This window comes from Molothrus aeneus, chromosome 2 (genome assembly GCF_037042795.1).
Source record: "Molothrus aeneus isolate 106 chromosome 2, BPBGC_Maene_1.0, whole genome shotgun sequence".
Classification (NCBI taxonomy): Eukaryota; Metazoa; Chordata; class Aves; order Passeriformes; family Icteridae; genus Molothrus; species Molothrus aeneus.
The window spans coordinates 90,213,010-90,240,312 of record NC_089647.1 but is presented as its reverse complement, the minus strand read 5'-3'; the positions used below and the strand labels follow the sequence as shown (position 1 = coordinate 90,240,312).

The 27,303-nt window shown below is 41.6% G+C and overlaps 1 protein-coding gene across 1 annotated transcript in view; it reads right to left on the bottom strand.

The window, feature by feature from the left end:
- SH3RF3 (SH3 domain containing ring finger 3) overlaps positions 1 to 27,303 on the bottom strand; it is a 246,812-nt gene that overhangs the window by 57,322 nt on the left and 162,187 nt on the right. Inside the window, exon 4 of the mRNA XM_066545273.1 lies at positions 5,728 to 6,096. Within this exon, the coding sequence (XP_066401370.1) occupies positions 5,728 to 6,096 (369 nt within the window). The remainder of the gene's footprint in view (positions 1 to 5,727; positions 6,097 to 27,303) is intronic.

Genomic DNA, 27,303 nt, shown 5'->3' with positions numbered 1-27,303 from the left:
TATCTGGTTCTTGAAAAATCTTTCAAAATATATTTGTGATAAAGCATATTGTAGCAAAAAGAGAAGACACTGTTTCTAACCTGGTAGTTCCCTAAAGACAATTTTGCTTTGACCTGGATTCCTGGTAGCTTATGTAATCAGTCCATAGACTGAATCAGCTCATGAGCCTCATTTGCAACAGTTTTGACAAATAATGAAATAAATCCCAATACACACAGAGCATATTCAGAGACCTGGTAGCCAAAAAAAAAAAAAAGCTGCTTACATTCCTGCCTAAAACTTTCTGTTTAAAAGAAGTTAACTCCTTCCCACCTACAACCACCCAACCTGCAACAAGATTTTTAGAATGGGCAATGTCTGGAATTATAAATAACTATGAATAGAACTGAAAATGTACAAAGATAAATAATTAGTTTATATTAGACCTTAATAAAAGCTCTTATGCATTTACAGAAAGACAGGTACTTTGCCATTTTGACTGGTGCCACCTCCTGAAATAGCTGCCCTTGGTTTCACCTGTCTCGCTCTTGTACCCAGTCAGTTGTCATTCACAGTCAGCAACAGAGCAGGTTGGATAGAATTTGGACTCCCAGCCAAAGCTGAAAAATACCTGAATTTGACTTATTTTCTCAGAGCTTGTTGTGCACTCGAAAATTCAAGGTTCATTTTTAGTCTCTGGATTTTAGGTATAATCTGTACGCCTCTCATGGTCAGCACATTTAGGTTATCAGCCAAGGCTCAACCAGAGTTCTGCTATTACATTTTCTCAGCTAAAATTCAGCACTTCTAAATAACTGATAAGGACACACTTCCAAATGATTTATATAGCAAGACACTTCAAGGAACATTTTTCATTTCAAATACTGTCAATCTTTGGGATTAGGAGCGTGCAAGACATTATTCTCAGCTTTTCCTGAACATGTGTCCTCTGGTTAGGAGCTTGAACTAATACTTGCAGATACAAATTGACTTCTTGTGCATAGTGATGAGTTGTTCAAAACACACACAGAAGTTCCTTCTGTGGGGAGGGTCCTTTCTTCCTCACTCAGCTGTTACCCTGGTGTGCACAAAGCCATGCTTCATTATTCATGAGACACTTTTCTGTCAAAATCCAGGGGATCTGGAGCAGGACTGACCCATGACCTTTTCAACTAGCAGGGACGAATAATTCATAAGGGGTGAAAATGGAAGCAAGACAAGCCATCTGAGGCCTAGGCATGATTACCTTCCAGGGGGACCTTCCCCACTCCCCAAGGAGTCTCAGTTACGAACCACTCCTCTGCACCTGTAACCTAATTCAGCTTCAGCTCCATCACAGGCTTGCAGCACTACTTACATCTTCAATAAAAATCCATTTTGCCAGTATGATAGGACATTCTGCATGATGGAAAGGCACTATTACCTTTCAGATGAAGATCTTACATTTAATGAGTGATGCTCAGCATGCAGCAAAAAGCATACAAGCAAATTTAGTTGCAGGCAAAATTAGGATTCCAGCATTGCCTCTTTTAAATTAAATGCTTTATATCCTGGCTGTTGTGGAATTCCAGTCACTATTTTATCCAGCTGAGGTGACTTCAAGTTGATTCTTCTACCTTTCAAGCATCCCAAAGTTTGTAGTCAGTGAAGATGTTTTTTAAGACCATCATTCATTTCAAAATACATCTTGGCTTTTGGAAAACAGCTGAGCTGGTTCTGCTTAAAGAACAATGAACACATTATGGAAGGCCAGCAGTCTTTGATTATTAAATTAATGATATGCAGAACTGCTTTCAAAACATGTGATTTCATAGTCTGGTCTGCATGTCAGTGCAGAAATCAGGCAGAAATCTGTGCCCTCTTGGAGGCTTATATTAGTCTAACGACTCATAAAAACAAAAAAAAAGCCATTTCAGCTCAGTGTGGAAGTCTGGTTTCAATTCACAAGAATTGACAAAAGCCACAAGAATAAAGCACCACACATGAAATAACTTCTAAGGGGTGGAATATATGCTACATTTACTGAAACATGTAAAATTTGCACCTAAATTTTAAGTTCCTGCAGTAACTTAGGCAGTAAGCCCTAGATGTCTCTGTTTCTTCTCATGTCAGCAGAGAGAAAGCAGGTGCTCCACATGTAGGTGCCTCAGGTCTGCAGGGAAAACTGATGCTTGTTCAGAGGAGAATGTTTCACTGGCTTGCCTTGAGGTAGGGGACGGTGCCATTCAAGAACTCCTGTAATTGAATTCTGCTTGTTCAAAGGACAGGCTATAAGAAAACTGTGTTGAACTTTTTGTTCAAATGTAGAATCCCCCTGCAAGCTAAATACCAATCCTGATATGTTTCAGAGAAACTCATGCCTACAATGGAACAAAATTCCTTTATTTCTTTTTATGAAGAGATCTATTAAATAAGCAATGAAAAAGTGCCTGGAAATTTCAAGGATGGGATATAATGACACAATAAACCAAATTTTCATTCTAGTTAAAAAATGGCATAAATTTGCTAGATGCTGAAACTGTAAATTTGTTGTGTCGCTCATAAGAAATAAGGTTTGGCTGAATTTGCTGTTGCAAACCAGTAAGGGCATGAGATGGTTATAGAGACAACCACTCAAGGGACGTGACAATGACATGCAGGACAGAGAGGATCCTCTTCAAGTGAGGAAAGAAAAGGTGAGACATTTTCCTGCAGCAGAGCTCACTGGTGAGTTCAGCAGCTACATGCACAGCCTTTCTACAACCTGCCCATGCTCTCAGCAACGCCCCTGAGCACTTCTGAAGCAGCAGTAAAATCAGTTTGAAGATTTGTCAAGATGTCAAATGCTGAACAAGACATACAGGGCATTTACCTTAGAAATGCCAAATGCATTTTAGAGCAAAAAAATCTGAAGACAAGATTCTCACTGCCCTGAATGCCTTGATGTAAGAGCTCATGGGGCCCATTGTTTATGCTACTCTGGCTGGCATTCAGCCATGTGAATAAAAGAAAAGTGCTGAACTGATATTCTGTCTAAGGCTGAAGCACCATTAATTGCTTCAGAGCCATGTCAGGTCTTAGCAGATGGCAGAGAAGAGACTGAATTTCTGACATTTTTAATTAAAATGTAACCCCTATTATTATGGGATTAATAGTTATATAAATATAACTGCACAATTTTGATGGACATTTGGTAAAAGCCAAATTCTGTATTTTTGTAGACTTAACTAAGAAGGCTTAAAAACAGGTGAATGCATACTTGTATCTCTTGTGATTTCATTGCTAATCTTACAAGCATTTTTCTGAAGGTTGCTCCTACAGTCAAGAGAACATAGTGAAAACTTCAGCCCCACTTTTTTCCCCCTATAGATCCACATTCATTGCAAAGCTTTCAAAGGAAAATGTTTAAGTCCCTCAAATTAGAAAGCAAGGTTCCCAAAAGCAGAGATATGTACTAATACATGTAAATGCCACACTTGGGGTGACAGGGGCCAAGGGCACTTTTTGACAGAGGGAAGCATCTTTTCACTAAGGTTGATCTGAGCTACCAAGACTCTGCTTCCCTGCCTGGATTTTGGCCAAGACAGTTTTGACTAGCAGTGATAGAGGCATGTGCTCAGCTGCCTTGTCTGCAAACTGGCTCTATGCCTTGAAGCAGAACCACTCCCCAAACCTGTTCCCACCATGGGCTTCATGACACCCCAGCCTTAGATGAGCTTTTGACCATGGCACCAAGTACATCTCTTCCCATCTGCTGCAAAGGACCCAACCAAGCTTCCTGTGGGCTGGATTTCAATAATCATAACTTGTCACATGGAACATCAGGCTCTTCTTGTCCTCTACCACTTGTGTGCAAATGACAAAATTGTTTGAGAAATGAGTGGGGTCTCACATACCAGTTGTTCTGTTACAACAGAGGAGAATAATCAAGGCACTTTTTGTTTCATGGTATAACTTTTGTGGTTTACTAGCTCAGACTCAGTCTTCAACACGACTCTAACAAAAAAGGGTGTGTGTTGTGTTTCTCTTGACTAGCACAGGACCAGAAAAGCCACTATCATGTCTCTGTAAACTCCAAATGTGTCACTTTCAGTGTCAAAAGCCTGGGTGTCATTTACTTGACAAGTTTGAGACCCTCCCTCATGTGTAGTGCTTATACTGCTTCACAGATGTCCCAGTACATCTTGACACCCTGCTGCTTTGTGTGGGAGCCATATCCTCACCTTCACCCTCCTGCTGGGGGCTGAAAGGAGGGGAAGACCTTACACCACAGAAACCCTTCCTGGAAAAGGCATGTGGAAGAAAATGGGTGCTATTACAGTTGGACTGAGCTCTCTCTCTGCTCCTACATGTGGATGGGCAGTGGAGGGAGGCGAGCAGCTGAGGCAGGAGTAGAGAGTACTGCTCCACTGTGGCAGTGTCATCTCAGGACGGTTTTGGCTGGCCCTGCATTGCTCATGGTGTGCATTCAGGCACCCTGCCTCCCCCAGAGTCCTTGCAAACCTGTGCTGCAGGGGCCTGGGGCTCATATCTTGGGTCACAGCTATCAGGAGTGACCCCATGGTCTGGTGCACCACACTGGCCTCATAGGGGAGACCCACCAGCACTACAGATGGACTTAAACAGGCATTTCTGCCCAAGGCAGCCCCTACAGTTTGCTGCTTGTCCCTCTCACAGCCATCTACATGCATACCAGCATAGGCAGTGGCTGTAACATGAATTGCCTCCTGCTCCAGGCTGCCACATGCTTGGCAAGTGATCCATGTTTGTCCCTGTATGGGGATGTGGATGTGAGGGGACATCCTGTCCAGGGAGAGGAGAAGGGCAAGGATGGCTTTTTTCAGCACAGACATGATGTGTGGGATGACCCTGTCATGCTGAGGTTATTTTGGACTATGAGACTATGAGATACAGACTATGAGGAACTGGTCTATAAACCACATGTGGGTGCTAATCTGCACGCATGGTGTAGATGACTGGGCAGGAAGGCTGAGGCAGAAGGGCTTTGGGACTGTGACTATTCTCCCTTCTCTTCTACATCTTCAAATTGCAAATTGCCAGTTGAATTTCCTTATCCATAGAAATAGCAGGCAATTGCAAAGGGTTTCAGTGCACCCCTGGTAAGTTTGGCTCCTGTTTCTGCCAGGGCCCCAGAAGCAGCCTCTTGGAAGCTCCTTTTGGGACCTGTGGGGGTGTCTGGGAGGGTGCTCTTCTGCTTCCTCCTTTGAGAGGGGGAAGGATGGAGAGGGCTGCTGCACTCTCAGTATGTGTGATGGTTTAAAAACTCCTTGGGTTTTTCTGAACAGCAGCTACTTTCAGGGTACAACACTTGTCAAAGTGCAGCACATTTGCTCATCCTCCAGTGATCTGTACAGAAATAATTATTCCAAAAATCTTTTTTTATCCCCAGTGTGTGAATTTCATACTGACATTGCTACCCTGCAGAGTAACAGTTATGTTCAGGGTAATGGGATCACTCAAAATTATTCCCTCCTACAACAGAAACTGCTGTAACATTTGCATTGCTTCTAACAGATTGTAAGATTACTTTTTGTTTTTTAAATTGTTGCAGTAATGTGAATCCAATTTAGCCTTATCCTCTGGCTTCTCACGCTTGCCCAGTGATTAATGCAAGGTTCCCAGTACTGTCACACCAGGATGACAGCACCATGTGACTGCTTCATGCGAGGGTGAGCCATTTTGGAAGAGGTGACCCAAGGGCCTGCCACCTGCTAAGGATGCCCAAACCCCCCCTGCACCCCACCTTACCTGGGCTGGGGCACTGGAGGAGAGGTGGGTGAGGTCCCCGATCCTGGCAGCTGCCCGTGGGTCACTGGAGCTGATGAGGACAGGGGCACTGATCTCCATGGAGTGCCGGTTGCTGGCGGCCTGGGAGGACTTGTGAGTCATGCTGAGGGCGGTGAAGGAGTGGCGCTTCTTGGCGTTCTTCTTGCCTTCCACCTGCCTCTGGGCCGCGCCGGCCGCCCCCGCAGCGGCCAGCGTGGAGCATGGAGCCAGACCCACCGCCGCCGCCGCTGCCACCGCCACCGTCTCCGTGGCCAGCGGCAGGTCACAGCCAGAGGCTGCAGCCGAGCACGTCTTGTCCATCTCCATGAGCTGCTTGGCAGATTCATTCAGCTGTGTGGGGAGGAAAAGAGATAGATAAAGAAGTTGTAGAGAGTGATGAGATTCCCTCCACTGCAGAAAAGTAGGCTCAGTGGGACCTTATCTCTGTCTGCAACCACCTGAAAGGAGGTGGTAGCATGGTGAGGATTGGCTTCTTCTCCCAGGTAACAACTAACAGGACAAGAGGAAATGGCCTCATGTTGTGCCAGGGGAGGTTTAGAATAGGATATTAGAAAAAATTCTTCACTGAAAGGGTTGTCAAGCATTGGAACAGGCTGCCCAAGAAAGTGGTGGAATCACTGTCCCTGGAGGTATTTCAAAGACTCAATAGACATGGCACTTCAAGGCCATGGTTTAAGGGTGGGTTGGCAGTGCTGAATTAACAGTTTGACTGGATGGTCTTAGAGGTCTTTTCCAACCTAAATGAGTCTATGATTCTATGAATTTATTTGATTTATGAGGCCAGATGAATTATTTCCATCCACTTGTTAATGTCAGGAAGATCAAAAGAGGCAAAGTAAGCATCCAGAAGAGTTAAGCTAGAACCAGACACCATAAATTGGTCCACATGAAGCTACAATATTTAAAAACACAGCATTCCCCAAAACAGCTTGTCCCAGGGTGCTGAGTCAGAGCCTGGGGAAGGAGGCAGGAGCCTCTTCATCAATGTTTTGCTATTCTCAGGTCCATCACAGGCCTGTGCTTGATGTTTGCCACACATGGTTTTGATCCAAAGGTACAACTTCCAAATCTTTCCAATTTCATGTCCCTCCCTCCCACCTAACACAGGTTATCCAAATGCAGATGCAAACTGAATGCATTTTCCCTAGCTGTATCACCTAAACTTTGAAAGAGCTTGATGGCCACTGCAAGATTTGCTTAGAGTCCAGCTTGAAAAAGTGGTTTCATCAGTTCTTTTGAAGAGTTTAACACTTGATCTACAGCCCATGAACTCCGCACTAGGAGGCTCAGGCCAGCTTTCAGCCTGCTGTTCCTCATCCAATCCACACTCACAGATTACCTCGTGTCTGTGCAGGCCAGAGGCATGCTGGATGGTGCAACCCTGTCACTGAAGTCTCTTACCTCCTAGCCTCCATAACTCATCCAGGAAAGCTACACTGTACATGGCTGGAGAGATTTCAGGTGCTCAGGGATGCTACCGTCACTAATGATACATGAAGTGCACTCTGAAGTCAGCAATGCTTTCTGCACAGCACTCATTGCCAATACATCTTCTCTCGAGGGATGTTAACAGCTGATGGAAAATGCCACATTTTGCCCACAGACTTTTATATTAAACTAGGATACATTGCAATATGTTTGCATTTAATGAACAAAAACAACATATAAGAATGGGAGCCACAACTAATGCACACGTGCTTTTGCATTCACTGCTATTCTGAGACCCACATAAACCAGAGGTGTATGTAATACTATTCTGGACCAAAATAAGGCCAGTTCTTATTCTATAACTACTTTTATGAATTATGGCAGCATCCAAGAAGCAGTTGAGGACACAATCTTCCAAGGCTCTAAATAGGAAAAAAAAAGAAGAATAATTTCTGCTCCAAGCCAAGCCAATTTTGAAACCTAACACAAGTGGAAATAAAAGGGAAAAAGAGAGGGAAGGGAAAGATAACAACAGAAGCATGCAGTTAAAGAAATGTGTAATTGCGTATCTTTTATGCCTCCCAACCGCTGTCACCATGCTGTAAATAAAATAGATGTTGCTAGCCTTAGGCTGGTCCTCCTGAGTTTGAAAGCACTTCTGACTCCGCGAGGACTCATTCAGTGTAACAGAACACTAACCTAGAAAGTAAACCTCAACTGGCAGGATCCTTCTTTCTGTGACAGCTTCCACTAAGTCAACCAAGAGCCTCCAATTAATGATGCTCCACTACTTTCAGAGCTGTTGGGAGTCCTGCAACCATTCAATTAGCAAGTCATTTTCCCAGCTGCACTGTCCAACTTGAGACCACGCTTACAGCCAGCATAGTGCACTGCACCTGCCAATTTTCGCCGATAACAGCTGATCCTATTTCAGATTCTTCAGAAACGTCCATTATTTCCCACTTCATCATGCTTTAAATTGGTACAACCTAATATTTGCCAGCAGGCTCCAAGTTGCAAGGAAACCAGATGGCTCCCCTCCCTTAAATAGGTGTTACAGCTCTGCTTACTCCATTGATGAAGATAGTCTAGCTGAATTACTTGAAATATTAAGGAGAAAAGGATAAAGCTATCAAATATGTATGACTCTTTGACAGCAGAGGCTGAGGAAATTTTTGCTAATCAACAGCAAGAAGAAAAAGAATACATTTTAACTTTTTGAGATAGGAAAAAATAGACTTAAAAAAAGAATTTAGAACTTCTGATTTTACAGTGTGCTACATGTGGGCAATGAAGTACTTCAGCTCTTGATATCAGGCTATGAATATCTTGTAAGAGTCAAAGTATAAATCCCACTGTCTGGAATCCAATTTAACACTGAAGCTGTTCTTTTAAAAACAATAAAATCCCTTACTTTTTTGTTCAAAGTGGGACTTACTTGAAATGTCAATAAGAAAGCAAGCATCTAAACATGAAGTGATAAAAAATAACCCTGTATTAATATAAACAAAAGTAAATCTCTGTATCAGTAGAAGATTGAAGACAGAAAGAAAACTCTTCCCCAAACAGTCGAGCTAATGAACTTTTGAGAATGTCAGAGGCTTCCTGAAATACTGGGAAAAAACTATTTTGGTCTGCCAAGATAAAAAATGCTTTATAGCCTTACAACTTTATTTTTGTAGAGAACTGTTTTTAAACAGCTTTGCCCACAGATGCTGGAAAGTACTTCCCAAATAGGCTATGAATGCCAGAGAAAAGTCTGCTTACTACTTTGTAAAAGCAAACAGTTCTTCCTCTTCACAAAAAACTTTTAGAAACCTTTTTTTTAAACATAAACATGATTGCAAATTTCTTATTTTAAACTCTGAATATGTAAACAAGTATTGCTTTCTGGTGTCTGTCATCTGATCTTCAGGCAGATTTGCTTCCAGATGAGAAGCTTAATGGAAAGTTCTGACCCACAGTCAGTGTCAGGAATTTGACATTTCTGGAAGCCTGTAGCTCTTATGACCAGAACTCAACTTTCTCACTCAGTTTTGCTCAGTTTTGATTCCTTCTCTAGAAAGATCTTACATTTGTGTTTGTGGTCCTGATAAGCCCAAAGCGACTTGAGACTTATGCCCTTGAGACTGCAGAGAGACTGATTTTACCTCAAATCCATTCTTTGCAAAGGGGATGTCCTAGGAAACTTGACATAGGATTTAGAGGGATAAGGCTTGGATTTGAATGCCAAACCAGTCAAACATTCCCAGCAGCCCTGCAATCCTGTCTAGAAAGGCAAAATCTTGCAACAGCAAGCCTTATATTATCTGAGGAACTTTATCATGCAAGAGATGTGATGAGATGGCGCAGTAAAACTGTTCACAGTGTCTCAGTGACTATTGGCTGTGAGTCCTGCATGCTGAGATAATGATGCACCAGTCTCAGTTCATGGAGCTACTGTCCCTATTTCTCAGGAAGACCTTCCCCAGCTGTGAGTAATCATACTGGAGACAGCTCCAGCTCATCTGGTTTTGGGAGTAAAGAAGGGTAGGAGTGGAATACCTCTCTGCACAGAGCCTTGTTCACTTCCAAACAACCTTTTCCTACAATGGGAGCAGTAATCAAGTGCTCTTCATTAAAAATTTGGTGGCCTTGATCAGGAAGCCATAGTCTCCACCTTGCCACAATGCAAGTTGTCATGACATTAGTGTCCAAACAGAGAGCCCATGCGATATGAATTAAGGGAGAGGTTTTTTCCTTCTTGTGGCTTTTGACTGTCTTAGATATGATTGTCTTAGATACTCTACCTGTGACTTTACCATACAGGTGACAAATATTAAGATACATCATACAGAACTTCTCCACTGCCAAAATTATTTTTTATTAGTCTCCACATAAATCTCTTTTTTTTCTGCAGAATGTATTATGGTGAGTTTCTCTCAGTCTCTGTTGCATGTGCTTGCATGCATGCATATACACACACACTTCTAATTTCTAATACATGTGGGTTTAAAAGGGACCACCTATAAATGCTTTCAACTTCTTTCTCTTTTAAGGATGAGTGGATACAGGAGAGAAACTGTCATCTACACTGACAGTCCCATGTGGGACCAAATATGTCCTTTATATCCCAATATGACTTAATGAACTACAGTTTTAATGGGCACCATTATGCACCTACTTACATATCCCAGATGGAATGAAGAGTAAGGAAAACCTACTTCTTGTCCAGTGTGGGTGACAATTAACTCTAGGTTTAGTTCAAATAGCAGATTATTACTTTGGAATTTATTGTTGTTATTATTATACAACAAGAGAGAAACATGGGAAATTTAGGTCAGATTTAAATAATTTATCCTTACTACATCTCCCTTGACAAATACGCCAGTGCATTTACTAATCCATGTTAGTGGCAAAATTATCCTATCCCACTTTAGACTTCCCAGGGACGCTTTGATACACCATGATCACAACAGCAGCTCCTGGGTTGTGGTGTTTCCCTGATAGTGCTGTCTTCTGTAAGAAGGAGGATTATTCTGCTATTGAATACTCTTACTTTCTAGTCATTTAGGTCTGGGTAAGGGATTAATTTCTGACTGACATTTGCCCTACCAAAGACAGGACCTTACTGTGTGGCTTACAAATATACTTCAGCATGTACTTGATACTGTGCAGACCAAAGTGTTATTAATGTGTGACTAAAATGTCATTCTTCTCTAAATAAGAAAAGATTGCTTAAATTCTCAATTTTACACATGTGATTCAGTATTTTGATAAATTGGAGCCAATTTGGACCAGAAAGTACACTTTATTAAGACTTTTACTTGCTACAAAATCTTTGTTTTCTGTCTTTATGGAAACTATTAGCTAAAGAATGGTGCTGTTCAAATACAGATATAAGATTCAAACCAGTTTTAAAAGCAAAAAGTTACAAATCCTCTCAAATCTCTACATATCCAGTACAGAAGAACAAATTGGAAATAAAAAATATCATGCTCAAGATTTTAGAAAGGAACCACTGAGCAGAGTAGAAAACAAAATTAAAATTATTAATAAAACATTTTCACAATGTCCCCCTGAAAGATTGAAAATATTTTCACCTAGGGACTGCTGATTTTTATACTTTATGGTTCATAAATATTGAGAAGATCGTGCACATCCCTATTTTATGCCTTGCGGAGACTTTGGCAACTTGCAGTTCCATATCTGATTTTGTGATTAAAATAAACAGTCTGAATTTATTACTGCATTTTCACTTCAGAGTAGGTACTTTCAGGAATTACTAAGTTCATAAAGTGCCCTCATTAAACTAGTTTGCTAGTATTATAATTTATATTCTGAAGCACACTGAGATTATTAAGTAACTAAGGGCATAACTGTACAAGATTCTTCTGTCTCTGCTGGGTTCCTGAGAGGACTGCATCTGTAAAAGCATTTTCAGACCCAAAAAGTAGTCTTTCAGAAAGCTAAAACTGCTTTTCCTTACTATTATCCCTACTGGCAAATGCAGGATACAATCTTTCTTCTGCTCTAGCCAAGTAACAAAACAGCCTTTGACTCAAATGGACATTAGGAGGAAGTACATAATACTTTCTTTACCTGATACTTTACATGTTCTTTGGTAGGTTAGTACAGAAGGACACACAGCAATTCCAAGAGCTTACTAGTGGGATATTAGCAGACAAATTTGTGCCGAAGCCTCTTTGACCAAGTCATATTGAATATATCTATAATTTTAATCTTTTGTGTTAATTCTGATTTAAAAGTGTTTAGAGAAAGTCTCCAAAGTTCTCCACAGACAATTTAAATTAATTCAGCAAAACCTACAAAATCCTACCACAATTATTCATTTAGGCACTATCTTATGAAGAGTAATTAGTAAGGCACAGTTTAGGAGAAAATATTATAGATATACCAAAGCAGTACTTGATGGTTTTGTGTTAATCTCTAACAATCCACTATTGCCTTTTCTAATTTATTGCCAGAGAGGAACAAGCAAATTTGGAACAGATTTTCTGCAAGTGGTTTATCCATCATGGAAGATAGATTTCTGAAACCCACACTGTGATTGAGAGCAGAGTTATTCCATTCACCCAGAAAATAAAAGAAGCGCAGTACATGTGCTTGCTTGAACAGATTCAAATGAAATGATAGCTGCAGAAATACTTTCCTAGGACACATCTCAAACTTCAAGTGTTCTGTTCCTCCAGCCATAGGTTGAGGCATACATCTCGCTCTCTTTTCCAAAGGCCTGCTGAATATGTCAGCATGTTCTCAAGGAACGAAGTCCCTAAAACCCTACAGCAGACAGCCTTCCTAACCAGGGCCATCCACATACACAACGATGTATAGTCCAGAAAAAGCAAGCCAATAATTTTTGTCTACAACATGGGTCTTTGAAAGGCAGCAGTACTTAGCAATCTATTTGCCTGTCCTACAAGATCTTTCTCATTTAGCAGCAATGTCACTTCTAACACACTGAGGGGCTGAAGGAATGTAGCATATTAGAACAGCATGTGCTTGGACAAGCGTGTCATCATGATCGTGCAGAATGAAAATAAATGATGCGTGCAGCAGAAGTAAACACTAAGCCCTGGGTGGTGAACTGGGAATTTTTTTTTCTTTCCCCTTTTTTCTGAATAGTTTTAAGAAGGAAAATGGTCTGCAGTGGTGGAGAACAAGTTTGGTGTATCCCAGAAAAATGCATTATCTGTTCAGGAGTTAAGCACAGCAAGAAACCTAATGGAAACTAATGTGTAAAGAAGTGAGAAGAAAGAAAATAAAACTAAATGCAATATCATTAAAAATAGATTACCTTACCAAAAAGAAGTATGCCTTCTAGATCCCCCTCCACTTCCTGAAACAATGCTAGCTATTTAGCCTTTGGCTCTAAGTATGAGCACTCTCTTGCTCTGATCTGTCATCACTGAATCTCTGATCTGCTGTGTGCCTTCGATATGCCTAAGGATTTCGTTTTTCCTTCTATCTGTCCCCTATAGACACCCTTTTCCATAATGAGACACTCATAACTGCACCAAAGCTACTTTGAAAGCAAGAAGTGTAACCAAATACAGCTTTACTCAACATCAGAAAGAGTGGGAGAATACAGCCTATTTTTACTTATAAATTATTCAGAAAGCTAAATAAAAAGTGCAGTCATGAATTCATGGGCTTGATCCTAATTCCTTTGAAGTCAGTGGCAAAACTCCAGCTGCCTTCAACAGTGGAAGGACTGGTGCCCATCTGGCACCAATTTCAGTACCAGAAGAGTCCCTGTTGAAGCTTGTGTAGATTTTACTGACAAACTATTTTTTCATCAAAAAATGAAACTCATTGGAACTTAAATATTTCCCAGGAACTTGCTTGTTTTGACAAGATGTCCATCAGGAAATTGTTTTGCAGATGATGTTTCTCAGCTAAGACAAGAAATTACCAAAGCCACAGTGTTTTAGGAGTTCAACAGGGTACTTGGACTCCTGGCTGAAAGTTCCTGTGTGGGGGAATAGCCATGGGAGACCTGAAACAACACTAACACTTTCCAAATAGAAAGCCACCAGCTTTCTGGCTGTGCTGAGTGTCTTTCACTGTTGTTCTTGTAAACTGGAAAACCTTTGTGACTCCCTTCCTGAGTCCAGGTATCCACCTGCACCACGAGGGAAGAGGCTGGTGCTAGCAGAAGTGTGAGCAGCCTTATTCTGGGCAGCAACCTCAGCTAGGGACCTGGATGAGTCAGGAGGCTTCGAAGAGCAGTTCAGGTGATGTCCTCATTCCTTACCAAAACCTGGCACCTGTATGAGCCCTGTATCATTGCAGCCAGTTATTGCAAGGAAGGGAAGCCCTCTGAAGGAGTTTTGTGCTGAATCTAGAAAGCCCTTCACTTGTGAAAACTTCCACAGCTGTACCTAAAAACTTCAGCACAGGCTAGGAAAGATTGTTTAGATCCTGGAGCAGACCTGTATGGATCACATGTAAACTCTACACAATATCTTTAAAAAGAGTCAAGTTTTGTGGTTTTAGAGTTTTCAGGCAACTTTCTACTTCCTTCCTTCCTTAATGTTTCAAAAGGCTCCTGTGCTATTGCTTACTCAAGTGATCAACAATCCCCATAAAATTATGAATTGACTGAAAATGGACAAATTAAATACCACCAACTAAGGAAGTTAAATGCCACCAACTAAGGGCAGAGGATGTCTTCAGAGTTAATGCATGCATCAAGCCTGGAAGTCTTAAACAAATGGCTTCCAAATTATGGTGTGTGGCCCCCAATAATTATAAATGGGATTGTGAACCAGGAACATCATGCTCATGTTGCTGCAGAGACCCTTCTCTTCCTAATAGCTGCACTGTGCACACATGCTACCAGACATGACATTGTACCCTTTTGCTCATACTCTCAGATTTGTTCCTGGAAATATAGTTCTTGAAAAGGCTGGTTTTGGAATGATCAGGGTTGTGTGAAAGAAGCAACAATACCATGTTATTTTTTAAAGGAAAACCCTTGCTTCTAGCTTAATGAGACATAAGGAGGAAAGAAAAAAAAAAAAAACATGTATTTGCTGAAGTCCTTTATAAATTTGATAAGAAAAGTGTTCTAGTGGGTAATACGAAGAAGACCTACACCATCACCTCACATCATCAATGCTATCTGCAGAAAGCATGAAGTTGGATAAATCCTTGGAGGTCTTGGAAGCTCTTGGAATTGCAGCACAAGGAGCCTATGGGAAAGCCAAAGTAATTTTTCAAGTAATGCAATGCTTTGCCTACACTGAACAAGCAAGGAGTCTTTGTTGCAGTGATTTACAACTTCGTGTAGAAGAAGAAATCTTGTGCAATCAGGGAAAATTAAGTTTTATGTGCTGCAACTGAAGATTACCTGTGGGGAATTGCATACAAATAAATGCACTGTACTCTCTATCTCTGATAAAGTGGAAATGAAGAATGAAAGCAAATGCCAAGAAAATGTTTTGGTTCAATTGCTTATAAAAGGAACCAAGGTATACACAATTCAAGCAGATATTGGCACTAAAGGGTTGTGATAAACAGCCTTTGCCCTGTGTGTACTATATTTAGAGACCTTTTTTCTACACAGTGTTCTGGCTTCTGCTTCCAAATACAAGACAGAAAAGGCCTGCTGCATGTGGTACAGGGCATTTGCAGTAGTGTGACATCCCATGGGGCTGTATAGTGAGATTCGGTGTGCATGGAGCTCCTGCTACAACTGGCTATAAAGCAAGGTTGCTGGTTGTGGTGGAGGGCTCCTGCACCAGCTCCAGGGTCACACTGCATGTTTCTCTGGAAGCAGCCAATGGATGTCAGCCATCTGTCACAAAACTGCTGCGTCTTTGGAGAGATGCATCCGGCCTTTGGGTTTGCTATTTGCCAGTTGGGGTGAAAGTATGAGTCAGGACAGATTGTGCTGCTGTTTCACCAAGCTATGGGATGATTCCCTAGAGGGAGAGTTCTGAGATGCTTCTCTGAAATGGGGGATTAATTATGTGTTTGAAAAGGGCAGCTGCACCAGGATACATGAATGGTTTCTGTGACAGGGAGACTGGTCTTCTTAGCTATGCACACAGATAAAAAAAAGGAATTGTGCTGAGGGAGACATGACTTGACAGCCTGAGTTTGTGTCTCCTGTGGTTATTACAGTGCAAACTCTGTTTTGAATTGCCTGCACATTTAAAGCACCTTCTTCCTGCATAGATGTGCTGATGCCTGGTACAGCAGAATGGCTCTTTTTCCTCAGTGGGAGCATTAATTTGCATCCTTTTTTGTTCTATGCAGTGACCAGTTATTTTAAAATTATTTTTACATAGCCCTGTCTCACCTTGGGGACCTCTATATTTCTGTCATACTGCTAAAAGGCAGACAATGAACTGGGATGGCATCATGGGGCAGGGGCCATTGCACATGGCATATTGCACCCTGCACAACAGGCACATCTCATTTGTTTTGGAAGCCTGACCAGTAATTGAAAGCTAGTCTGTAAGACATGAAAAGAAGTTTTCTGTGCTATATGATGATGCAATTGGGTTCACAACCCTCCCCCCTCACCTTGTGGAAGAAATATCTGACAAAGGTGAACGTGATAAATTCCCTAAACTCTGCAAATTCGTGACTGAAAATGGCAGCACTCAACCTCACACTCATGGCATGACTCACTGCCCCTCACCTAAAAGAACCATTTATAGACCTCTTTGGGGAATCTGAGGTGTTAAAATATGATTAGGGGCAAGGTTGAGTTCAGAGTGGGAGGTCTCTTCATTGACTTCCAACAGCTGCAGTCAAAAGGAGATTGAACTCTCTGGCTAACAAACTAGAAATGTTACTTGTTCAACTTTTTGGGTTTAATTTCTGGTTTAGGGTAAAGGATGCACACCCAGTGCAGTGGAATCATGCAGTAAAGCAGCCAGTGCTTTTGCCTCTTGTACACCCATCTGGAGCTGGATCAATGTTCTGGTTTCTGTCCAAGCCTGCTCTGCCACAGGTGTCACTGCTAGATAAGAGGTGTGCCATTTCTTCAGCCCCAGTGAGCTTGGAGCAGATAATTTAGGATGCTCAGGCACATGTGTCACATTACTGCAATAAAGTACGATGATTGCCAGCATTAGTCACTTTTATGACATCCATATGCAAATGCTGTTTATGCTAGTATGCTACAAGTGGAAGGAATTTGGAAAACCACTGCTCTAGGCCATGCTGTTTGAGCTCTGAGATGGCAAAAGGAATGGGCTAGCAAAAAGTCTACGCAGTAGGAAATCTTTCTGAAACTGCAGAACACTGGGGTTTTTTTCCTGTTTGTGGGATTACTCAAGCTCAAATATTTTCCTAACGCATTCCTTTCTGAAAACAGTCTGCCCTGCATTGCACCTACATTCCGTAGGCAGAGAGACAAGTTGTCTCAAGGAAACTGAAATTTTGAAAACTGTGACCACGTTGTGTGATGCAGTCACACAGAAACACTTATTCATACTTATTTTTGCCATTAAATGCTGAAAAGCTCCTACCACACATCAGAACTCCATTGTGAGAATCATTATGCAAACAAAGAGCAACATGACAGCTCTTGGCCCAAAGGAAGTACAATTTAGGATGGGGACAAGAGACAGTGTATAGTTATAGACAAAATATACAATGCAACAGTCTTATCAGCAAGATGGACAGAGGATTTTGCACAACATACATCTTCTCTAGCCATCACAGCCAAGAGCAATTTTAGAGAAGGATCTGGAGGAGCAATTCTGATGCAGATGTTTGAAGCATTCATCACAACAGTGAAGAACAGAGCACTATGGAAGAAAATTGGGATTAAAAAACTGACAAAGTGATTGTCATAGCTGGCACTCAGTAATAAATAAAAGACAATTGTCAGAGAGTAATGACTAAGCAAAGGGTTGCAAGTAAGGGTGAGCTTTATGGGCTCTAGAGGACAGAAAAAGACTCCAGAGAGAAAGGAAGGAGTACCAACAGATGTCATTAGACACAGCATCAGATTGTCAAGAATGAGGCAAGTCTGCATTTGCTAAGGATGCAAAAAGGCTGTAGCCATAATCAGGGTATGACCTGATGAGAGTCTGGTCTTTGTAAATGCTCAGCAATCAGGTTGGACAAAGACTGGAAGAACTGCCAGCTACATGAATGAATGAAACCACTCAGGAGGATGTGATTCCCACTGGCAATGTCATTATTACTTGCCATGAAAGTACAATGCTCCCTCTTTAACCAGTGGCCAAAGAGAAAGTAACACAGTTAACTGTGTACTGAGTACTGCACTGAAAACTCAGGTATGTGCTTAGTGAGAGCTCCTCTGTGCAAAACAGACCTGTGTGTCACTGGAATGCTGTGGAGCTGCCTTTACCTCGACCTTAAATTCATCCCTCAGGAGTGCTTTTGTGCCTTCAAGGACCCCCATAGGACAAAACGTTGTGCTTGAGACAGAGCAGTAACCCCTAAGCAGTAACTGGCCAGGGTTAAACCATGACAGCCCCCCAGGTGCTTTGGGGCAGAGAAGCTCAGTGCCAGTACCAAGAGCTCTCAGATCTCATTTGGCCTGGGAGATTTCCAGGAATCAGTATTAATAATCTCTATAGCTCTTCTTCCACTCCCATAGTTCATATATTGAGGGATAGTAAAATCTTGCATCCACCAAACCAATATATCCACACACATCTCTTTCCTGAGCAATGCACCTATGGAAGTGAAAGGCTTTGGTTGGGAACAGGCAAATCTAAGCACTAGACTGGAGCAAGGAGGGAAGATGCTGAGGAAATTATTTCTCAAAGGTTAGAGTCATTGTCCTTCCTCCTGGGCTAGGAAAAGGATACAAGAGGAAATCATTACTATAAATTCCTTACTATGTTGAGGCTGAAGCAGACCAGAGAAAGGGATCAAGGAGATGACCATCAGGGAGTGTTCCCCCTCCTTCAGCATGGTTGCTTTCTTCTTGAGAAACAGAGCTGCCTCTTCCCTCAGTGCCATCCCTTTAGCCATGGGATAAGAGAAGAATACCTCCAGCATGAGTTTATCACTATCTGAATGCTCTGGCACCTCTCTTGCTCTGTCCCAAGGTTTCCAGAAAAATTCTGTTACAGAAAAATTCTATTATAGAAAGGTCTCTCATGAAATTTCCTGTCAATTTGATTCAATTGTGTCTAAACAGATCGGAAGACTTCAAAGTCAGATTTAGAGCAGGACACTCCCTCCAGCCTCACTTAAGCAAAAACTAATATTATTAACCTGGTTTATGGAGTATCTAGTATGTTTTGTCATACAATTATAACTTAATAAAATAATTAGATTAGTCAAGGGACAACCAGGAGGTGGAAGAAGTTGCTTGCACAAAGTCTCACGTTCCTCACCTCACCATTTTTGCCTGATGGCTTACAGCACAGTGCAATGGCAGCACTCGCTGCAGGGTAACTGTGGGTGGGAGCTGCTGCCTCATAGACATGTTTTCCTGCACTGTGAGGTACCACACAGCCTCCTTTCCCATCTTCCCTCTTTCTGCCCTGCATCAGCAAGGATGTTCATGTGACTGTGCAGTAAAAGTAACAGATATGACTGGAAACTAAAACAGCTCCGACTTAAATGAATAGCTTTCAACAGAGTGACTTCCCTGATTCATCTCAGCATGCAGATATATCTGGTAGTCCTGGAACATGGAGGGCAGAAGGAAAGAATTGTCACACATGAGTTAAAAGCAGGACAATCCATTTGGCAGCAGCCCTTGCTTTTGTCAGATTAAAATAATGCCATATTACACACAAAAACGATGCAGCAGGAGATAAAATAAACAATGGCTGGTCTACTTTGTAAAGGAATAAAGTAAGCAAAACCAATGCAATTTCTTCTACAGGATAGACTAAACACCAAGGGATCAGCCTTCAAGAGTCCTGTGTGTTCTCGAGAAAATCTGGAAAAGATAGAGATTCCCAAATTAATTCCAACTATCTTCCTCTGTTTCTGATTTTCCCCTGTTTAATTTGCAGATTCTTCCTCTAGTCTTTTGAATTTGGCTTTTTCAATGTTCAGCTCTAACACCTAACAAAATGCCAGAGGATTTCAGACTTCAACATCTGGTTTTGGCACAGCTAATGACATTTTTCGGCAAACCCCAACTTTATCTGTTATTTTTATTATTTGAAGCATGCATTCAGCATACACACACACTCACTGATCTTTTTGTGCCTAGAATAAAAGCAGTTTGACCATTCCAGCGTGTGTGACAATAAGAAGTAAAGAAAGAGGTAAAACTGATTCATCGCTACAATCTATCAGGAAACTGTTATTCTTCAAACTACTCTTCTTATAAGTTCAAGAGGTCAAGCTCAGACACATTTGTGACTATTTACCATAGTAGAATAAGCATAAAAACACGGAATGGTTTGGGTCAGAAAGGACCTTAAGCATGATCTGGTTCCAGGCCCCTGTCACAGGAGAGGTGTTCCAGCCCTCTGATTGACTTTGTGGCCCTTCTCTGGACTTGTTCTGACAGATTCACATCTTCCTTATGTTGGGGTCCCCAGAGCTGGATGCAGCACTGCAGGTAGGGTCTCATGAGAGCAGAGTAGAGGGGAAGAATCATCATCCTTGCCCCACTGGCCACGCTGCTTTGGATGCAGCCCAGGATGTGTCTGGATTTCTGGGCTACGATTGTGCACTGTCGAGCCTTGTTGAGCTTCTCATCCACCAGCACCTCCAAGACTTTCTTTTAAGGGCTGCTTTCAGTCCATTCCTCATGCAATCTGTACCTGTGCTTGGGATTGCCCTGTCCCAGGTGCAGGACCTTGGCACTTGGCCTTGTTGAACTTTGTGAGGTTTGCATGGTCCCACCTCTCAGGCCTGCCTAGGCCCCTCTGGATGCCCTCCCTTTCCTCCTGCATGTTGACCACACCTCAAAGCTTGGTGGCACCAGCAAACTTACAGAGGGTGAACTTGATCTCACTCTCCATGTCACTAACAAACATTTTAAACAGCATTGGTCCCAATACTGACCCATAAGGAATGCCACTCATCACTGCTCTCCACTTGGACATCAAAGTGTTGGCTGTCACTCTTTGAATGTAACCACCCAGACCATTCCTTATCCCTGAGTGGTTCATCTGTCAAATCCATGTCTCTCCATCATACTTATGCAACATGCTATCTTCTGAAAACAAAGATCAGAGGGAGCTCTAACAGGCACTCTTTGGTAATTCCTTTTTGGTGTCACTCTCATCAGCTGTCCCTCCTGTCCCTCTGATGGAGAGCATCTTACCCACCACTGACACAACAAAGGATAACATGTGCTTCCACCTCTGCCAGGTCCTTTCACAATCTGGGATTTTAATATAGGACACACTTTTTTTGATCACTCCCAGCATCAGGGCTGTGGCAGACACATGGAAACATTTTGCTCTTTGCTCATGGGGCTCTGGATGCCCAAGCCCCATGAGCAAAGGGGCAGAGAAGGCAGCCAGTTTGCCTGGGGCATCTCCCAAAACCCTCCTACTGACCCTCCATGTCTATATTTGGATTTAAGATCCCCACTCAGAGTTTTAAGACATTATGAAAGCTCCCCAAGAAGGGAGCTAATTCCCCAAGAAGGCAGATAATTAAGATGTGCAACATGCACTAACAAGAACACTAGGAAAAAAGATGAAGAATGCTGGTGTGAGAAATACTGAAATCCTCTAGGATTTTATGTTTAATTAACTTCTAGACAGTGTATCTGTTGACATATAGCTTCTTAATATACATTCATGCATTAGCTCTAGGTAAGTGGGACTGAAATATACTTTCTTTTCAAAAGGAAAAAGATCCCAGGAAGTCATCAGTGCTGAAACAATCTTTAGAAGCTGTCAAAGGTGATCAATGGCTGGAAAAGACAAAAGATCTCTTCATTACCTTCTCTAGAGAGCATAGACTACTGATGATAGGCTCTAGACCCCTCTCAGAGCCCTGTGGGACAGTGGGTATGCTCACTTGGGAATGCTAATTGCTAGTGCTTGGAAACCTGCACCATTGCTGGGGTCTGTCACTGCAGTGGTTGTGTGCTGTGAAGCTTCTGAGCATCACTGCCAAGTCCAACACATTTGTTGCACAGGCAGCAGTTATCTCTAAGAGATGTGCTATCTATTTACTTTGTCCTTCAGAGATCATCACTAGTGATTGCTTTGTAATACAAGCAACCCTTCAACCATAACAGAAGAACAAAAACTTTGAGGCAAAACCCAAAACTCAGTGTAGAAATAACAGAAATGAGACAGAAAGGCACCCAGGACCAGAAAACATATATTAAAGCACAAGCCTGGTTCAGGTGATCTGGAGGTGAAGGGAAGTGCCAGAAGCCCTTCATTGGATTGTGGCTATAGACAAAAGTCTTGCTATCAGATTAGCTTAGATACCTAAGGAACCTAATATTTGGCATCTAGGAAGCAGCAGCACTTCAAAAATGGCCTGTACAGATATAGAATTGATCTATATGACTCTGAAAGACTCAGGAAATGGGCTTATTTTCAAAGGTTGTGTGCTTGAGTTGGTTGTGCTGGAAACCTGTTTTTTGCTATAAATTGCTGCAGAGAGTTATTTTTACAAAACACAGTCTAGGAAATTCAGATGTTACTCATAATTAGGAGGGGTGGGTGGGAAAGATATTTTTGGATATGAGAGCTGACAAATTTCTGGTTTAACACACCCTGAAACAATAAGAGGTGATAACAACTTGGATCTGGTTTTGATGAATAGAAATATTGGTCTTAACACATAAATCCAAATAATTTTGAGCTCATTCAAATTAAAGTAGGCAAGAGTAAAATCAAGAGAAGACCTGTAACTAAAACTGTCAGTTCTCAAAAGGCAAATTTTCACAACCTACAGCTGTGTCTAAATTTACATGCTGGCTCTCACCATGGCTCACACAGATCTCATAATTGTCTGGGCTGGAGGATGACTCAAATGTGACAGTACTCCTACCTATTTCTGTATGCAGGCTTCCCCTCGGTGGCACCCACCTGAGATGAACTTCAAATGTGGTGTTCCCTGACAAAGAAACCAGAAAGCTGCCCTGCTTTGACTTGTCCAGACACAGCCTGAGGGGACTGAGTGACACAAACAGGTCTACAGAGCTGAGGTGCTCAGCTAGTCCAGGGGACACCTGACATTTAAGTCAAAAGGTGACAGTGGAATTCAGTTTTGTATCCTGAAGAGGGAGGAAAGTGTTAGAGAATCTGTATGAATGATCACTTTATGAAGGGTGCTAGAAATCAAGAGAACTTAAAGGAAACCAGTCAAATTTAAAGAAGACAAATTTTCTGCCCAATGTCACGCTAATTTACATTTTACATAGGAAATTAAATCAAACAGCACAAAGTTCTTTATTTATAGAGGCAAAAGGGAACATAAGAAATCAAGCTGTTATGCAGAAAAGTGGGCCACAGATTAAAAATAATGTGTATATATATAATAGATATATAATAGAAGAATACATATTTATATATTGTAATATGTTGTATATTTAATCTTTTTCTCACCTCTGACAGCTAATACTCTTAGTTTTCCTGACTAACATAGTCTTTATTTGAACTTCCACAGACTATTTTACTTTGTATGCATGTAAGAGTACTTTAAATCAATGAGTTTTATTCATGGATTGATGTGAAAATAGAGGTCCCTCTTGCAGTCTACAACAGAAATTCTTCATGTTTTATTTTGAATGTGAAGCATGAGAACTGTATTTTGTACTCCATTCACACAGAAATCTGAAACCAAGAACTATCTTGGTAATCTTAATCTTGGTATCTTAATATTCTATACAGGATAAAAACAAGTGGCACCAACTTCTTAGAAGCTATGAAGGTGCAGGAATGAAATTCTTAAAACAATATATGCACAAACCTTGAAAATGCATATCAATAAAGCTTTTCAACAGAAATTGGCTGAACATCTCTTAGCGCTTACATTATTGTCAGCTCTACAAGGTTCTTATTCCATTTTTATCTGACATACAAAAGGAGAGAGAACAGAAAAAAATCAATTGTGATGTTAATGGGTATAATTCTTAACTCATTAGTGTTACACCTACTTACAACTGGGATGAATTTGCTCCTCTGAGATTTAGTAAGTCAGCTTTTCTAAAATCATCTACATTAGTTTCCATCTACCTACCTTTCAAAAGATTCCATTTTTATTCACATTAAATGATACTTGCAAGGCTAAAATGAACCATTTTGACAGTACTTAAAAACAGAGATTGCACATTCTTTTTGAAAAGGGCACCAAACAAACGTTAGTATTTAATGAACATCTAATGCTTCAGGTTTTTTGGAAGGCTTTCATAAAAGATACTCAGAAAGATTCAGAGTGTGCTGCCACCAAGACCACACAAAAATAAATGATGGGTCAGACATCAAGGTTGAATTAATTATGAGAGTCCCATAGGGACCCATCTGTCCTGCAGCTGAAAGGAGAAACCAAACAGACTGAGCAGAGAAAAAAGATAAAGAAGAAGTGGACAGGGCAACAATCATTTGTTGAAAATGGTCAAAATAGCTATTAGAGCTAGAAATACACATGCAGGCACACCTAAGTTTTCAACAATATAATATGACTGTGATAACTGCCACTGGGGACACCAGCATAGTGGGAAATGGCTGTTGGGAATCTGCCTATAGAGAAAAAAAGGACAAAATCTGCCATCCAGACTGAAAGGGTAAACCATCTGCATTCATTTGCAGCTAACTGAAGGCTACTCTCAGCAAAGTACATGGTTACATAGCTGAGGACCTTCTTCTGCTGGGAACGTGGGCCTCTGTGACACAGCTGAACAACCTCAGCTGGGATCCTGGTAAATGTGCTTGGGTTCACCTCTATGGTTAAGATGTTTTAGGTTGACTTTTAGATCCCGCAGTACAGCACAAAACTTGAATGGATAGTCTGCTTTGCAAAGATAATTTTGGAATGAAAAATCATTGTTTTCTTTAAGAAATGCATTTGCTTTTGGATTTTATTTTCACTTCTGCTTGAACTCTTTTTAAACCCTGACTTGCAAGAATTATTTTCCCTGGGGAGTCTTCTGGACCTATGCTGCAGGGCATTGAACCCATCAGCTCTACCCCTTCTCCTCCTCCCTCTTTCTCCCAGACCTCCTTTCTACTTTTTTCTTTCCTTTTTGACTGTGAAGAACAGGAGAAGATCCTCATTACCCTGCTTCGCTGCTCTGTAAAAAGAACTTTAAAGCTCCTAATATTACTTAATCACAGCTTTCAGTGCTCCTGCTGCCATAAAACATTGTAACAATGGGTTGGCACTTCATCAATTGTAATTTGCTGATATTACAGTCACAGTAGTGCCCAACATAATTGCCATGCTCTACCACTGATTCATAAGGCTTCTTGATCTTGGTCAATCCTTTTCTTTGCTCTGGGGTTTGCAGGCAGAAATTTTGCTCTAATAGCTCAGATTTTTGAATTTCCCAGTTCCTGCCCATCCGAGCAGGATGCCTCCCTCCTAATACTCGGCACACCATTGCCCTCAAATTTCACTCCCAGTTACTTAAATCTATTAGGACACACTTTATTCTTCATTATTCTCAATTTTGCACATAGCAGCAGAACACAACTTTCGAACAGAGATAATAAAAGCAGTTATTAAGAATGAAGGAGCTAGCTTGAAGACAGTAAAATAAAAGAAATTTTGTCAGGGCTTTGAATCCCTTAGAGGTCCAAAACTCCTCAGAGCAAGAATACGACGTCAAACCATACAGATTATTAACAAGATGTTTATTTCTGGACAGAAGGCACTTTGAGGATCAATTTCATTATATTGTGAGGTTTTTTTCTGTAGACAAATGAAAATGTAAGTTATCAGGCAAACTGACTTCTACTGAAGATGAAGGACAGCAACAAAGTAAGAAGAAACAATAGCCCCAACTCTCCCTGACAGAACATATTGTTTGTGACTCATGCTGTAAAAGTAATCATTGTGAGCTGTGAATATTTGTTCCTTATCCACTTGTAGCTGCTCTGAGGTTGGGACAGAGATGATACCACAGAGGCAGGAAAAAGCCTCTCTGAAGACATGTAAGCACCCTTGTTAAACACTTGTAAGGAGTAAAGAATAAGATCCATGCCATATTACACTCATATGGCTGTACAGACAACCAAACATGATGCTGAGATAGAGACTTTCTAAAACACTGCAGGGGAAAGGTGTATTTTGACATCTGCTGGTTTTTTGTGCCTCTTTCTGTCACCAGGATCTGGCTCTAAAAGCTTCCTTTACAGAAGTGGTGATCCTGGTGAGGTATTTGCTAAGCATCCCTCCTCACCACCCACTGCAAAAACTTTGTAAGCCCCTGCAAAAGCCTTTTGGGCAAGCACCTGTGTGAAGGGTAAAGCAGCACATTGCCAGGACAGAGTGTTGCCACAAGGGGCCAAAACAAGGATTATATGCACTGTTTGTAGCCCTGGCATGCTAAACACTCAGGTCCTCAGTGGCTGGCTTGTTTTCCAAAGCTCTGGCTTGCACAGCAAGGGTAAGAGCTCTTGTCTGGCCGTGGGAGCAACTGGGGACAGCAGAGCCTGCCAAGCTGGAATTCACTCTGTGCAGAGTGCAGGGCTTAGGATGCCATGTGAAATCCCACACACTTCAGCCAATCAACTGACACAAATGGACGGCTACTGTGAGAATTAAACTTTGCTTATTCTACACATTTTGCCAAGATTTTGAAAACCACTTAATGGACTTAGACTTGAGGAGTGTTTTTAGATTCAAGTACTACTTGTTTAATGGATTTACTTTATAAATATCAGCACTGAGATTTAAAAAACTTCTTTGGGACTTGACCTGCTGATTCCTTTTAACTTTTACTGCAAAGTAACATCTGAAGCTGGCAACAGCAACATAATTGTATAACTTGAATACTTGCATAAGCTCATCTCATATTCAGAACAAGGCCTTCATCCACTATGTAGATGAAATAGGTGTCCAGTATTGTAGTCAGGAGGATCACTTCCCTTTGGTTTTACAAATCACTGCACAAATATTATGGCCATGGCACCCAAGCATCTCATTTGAATAGGCCTTTCAAATCTCCAGATTTCAAATTTATACAGATAAAATACCTGTGTGTATACACACATGAATATACACATAAGTGTATACAATTGAACTTTACCTACTCTGTGTGTGTATCTGGTATGAAAGTATATACATGCAGACCTTCCTCCATGTGTTCTTGGCCCCTGGTGCTGGCCACCTGGCTGTTTGCATCTCTTTAGAATCTGCAAGCATCACTGTTCTGACCCTGCACAGCGCTACCTCCTGCTCCTCCACGGCCACCCAGGATGTGCTAGTGCTTGGAGAACTTCAGCAAGTCTTTAGCAAGACTTCCCTGCAGGCTGTTCTTCTGAGGTTATGAGCCCTTCACCCTTCACGAGCAGTAATTATGGAGAACAGATACCTAGGAGTGGGAGAAGGATCAGGATGCTGCACAGTGCGTAGGCAGTGCCAGCCTACAGATGAAACTAGAGCTGGGGAAAGGTGCTGAGGTGCAGTGGTGCCTGGCTGTGCAGAGGTCCCCAGTTCACTCCTTCTGCAGCAAAACTCAGGACAGTAGCATTGCACTTTCCAGGGACAAGAAACGAAGGG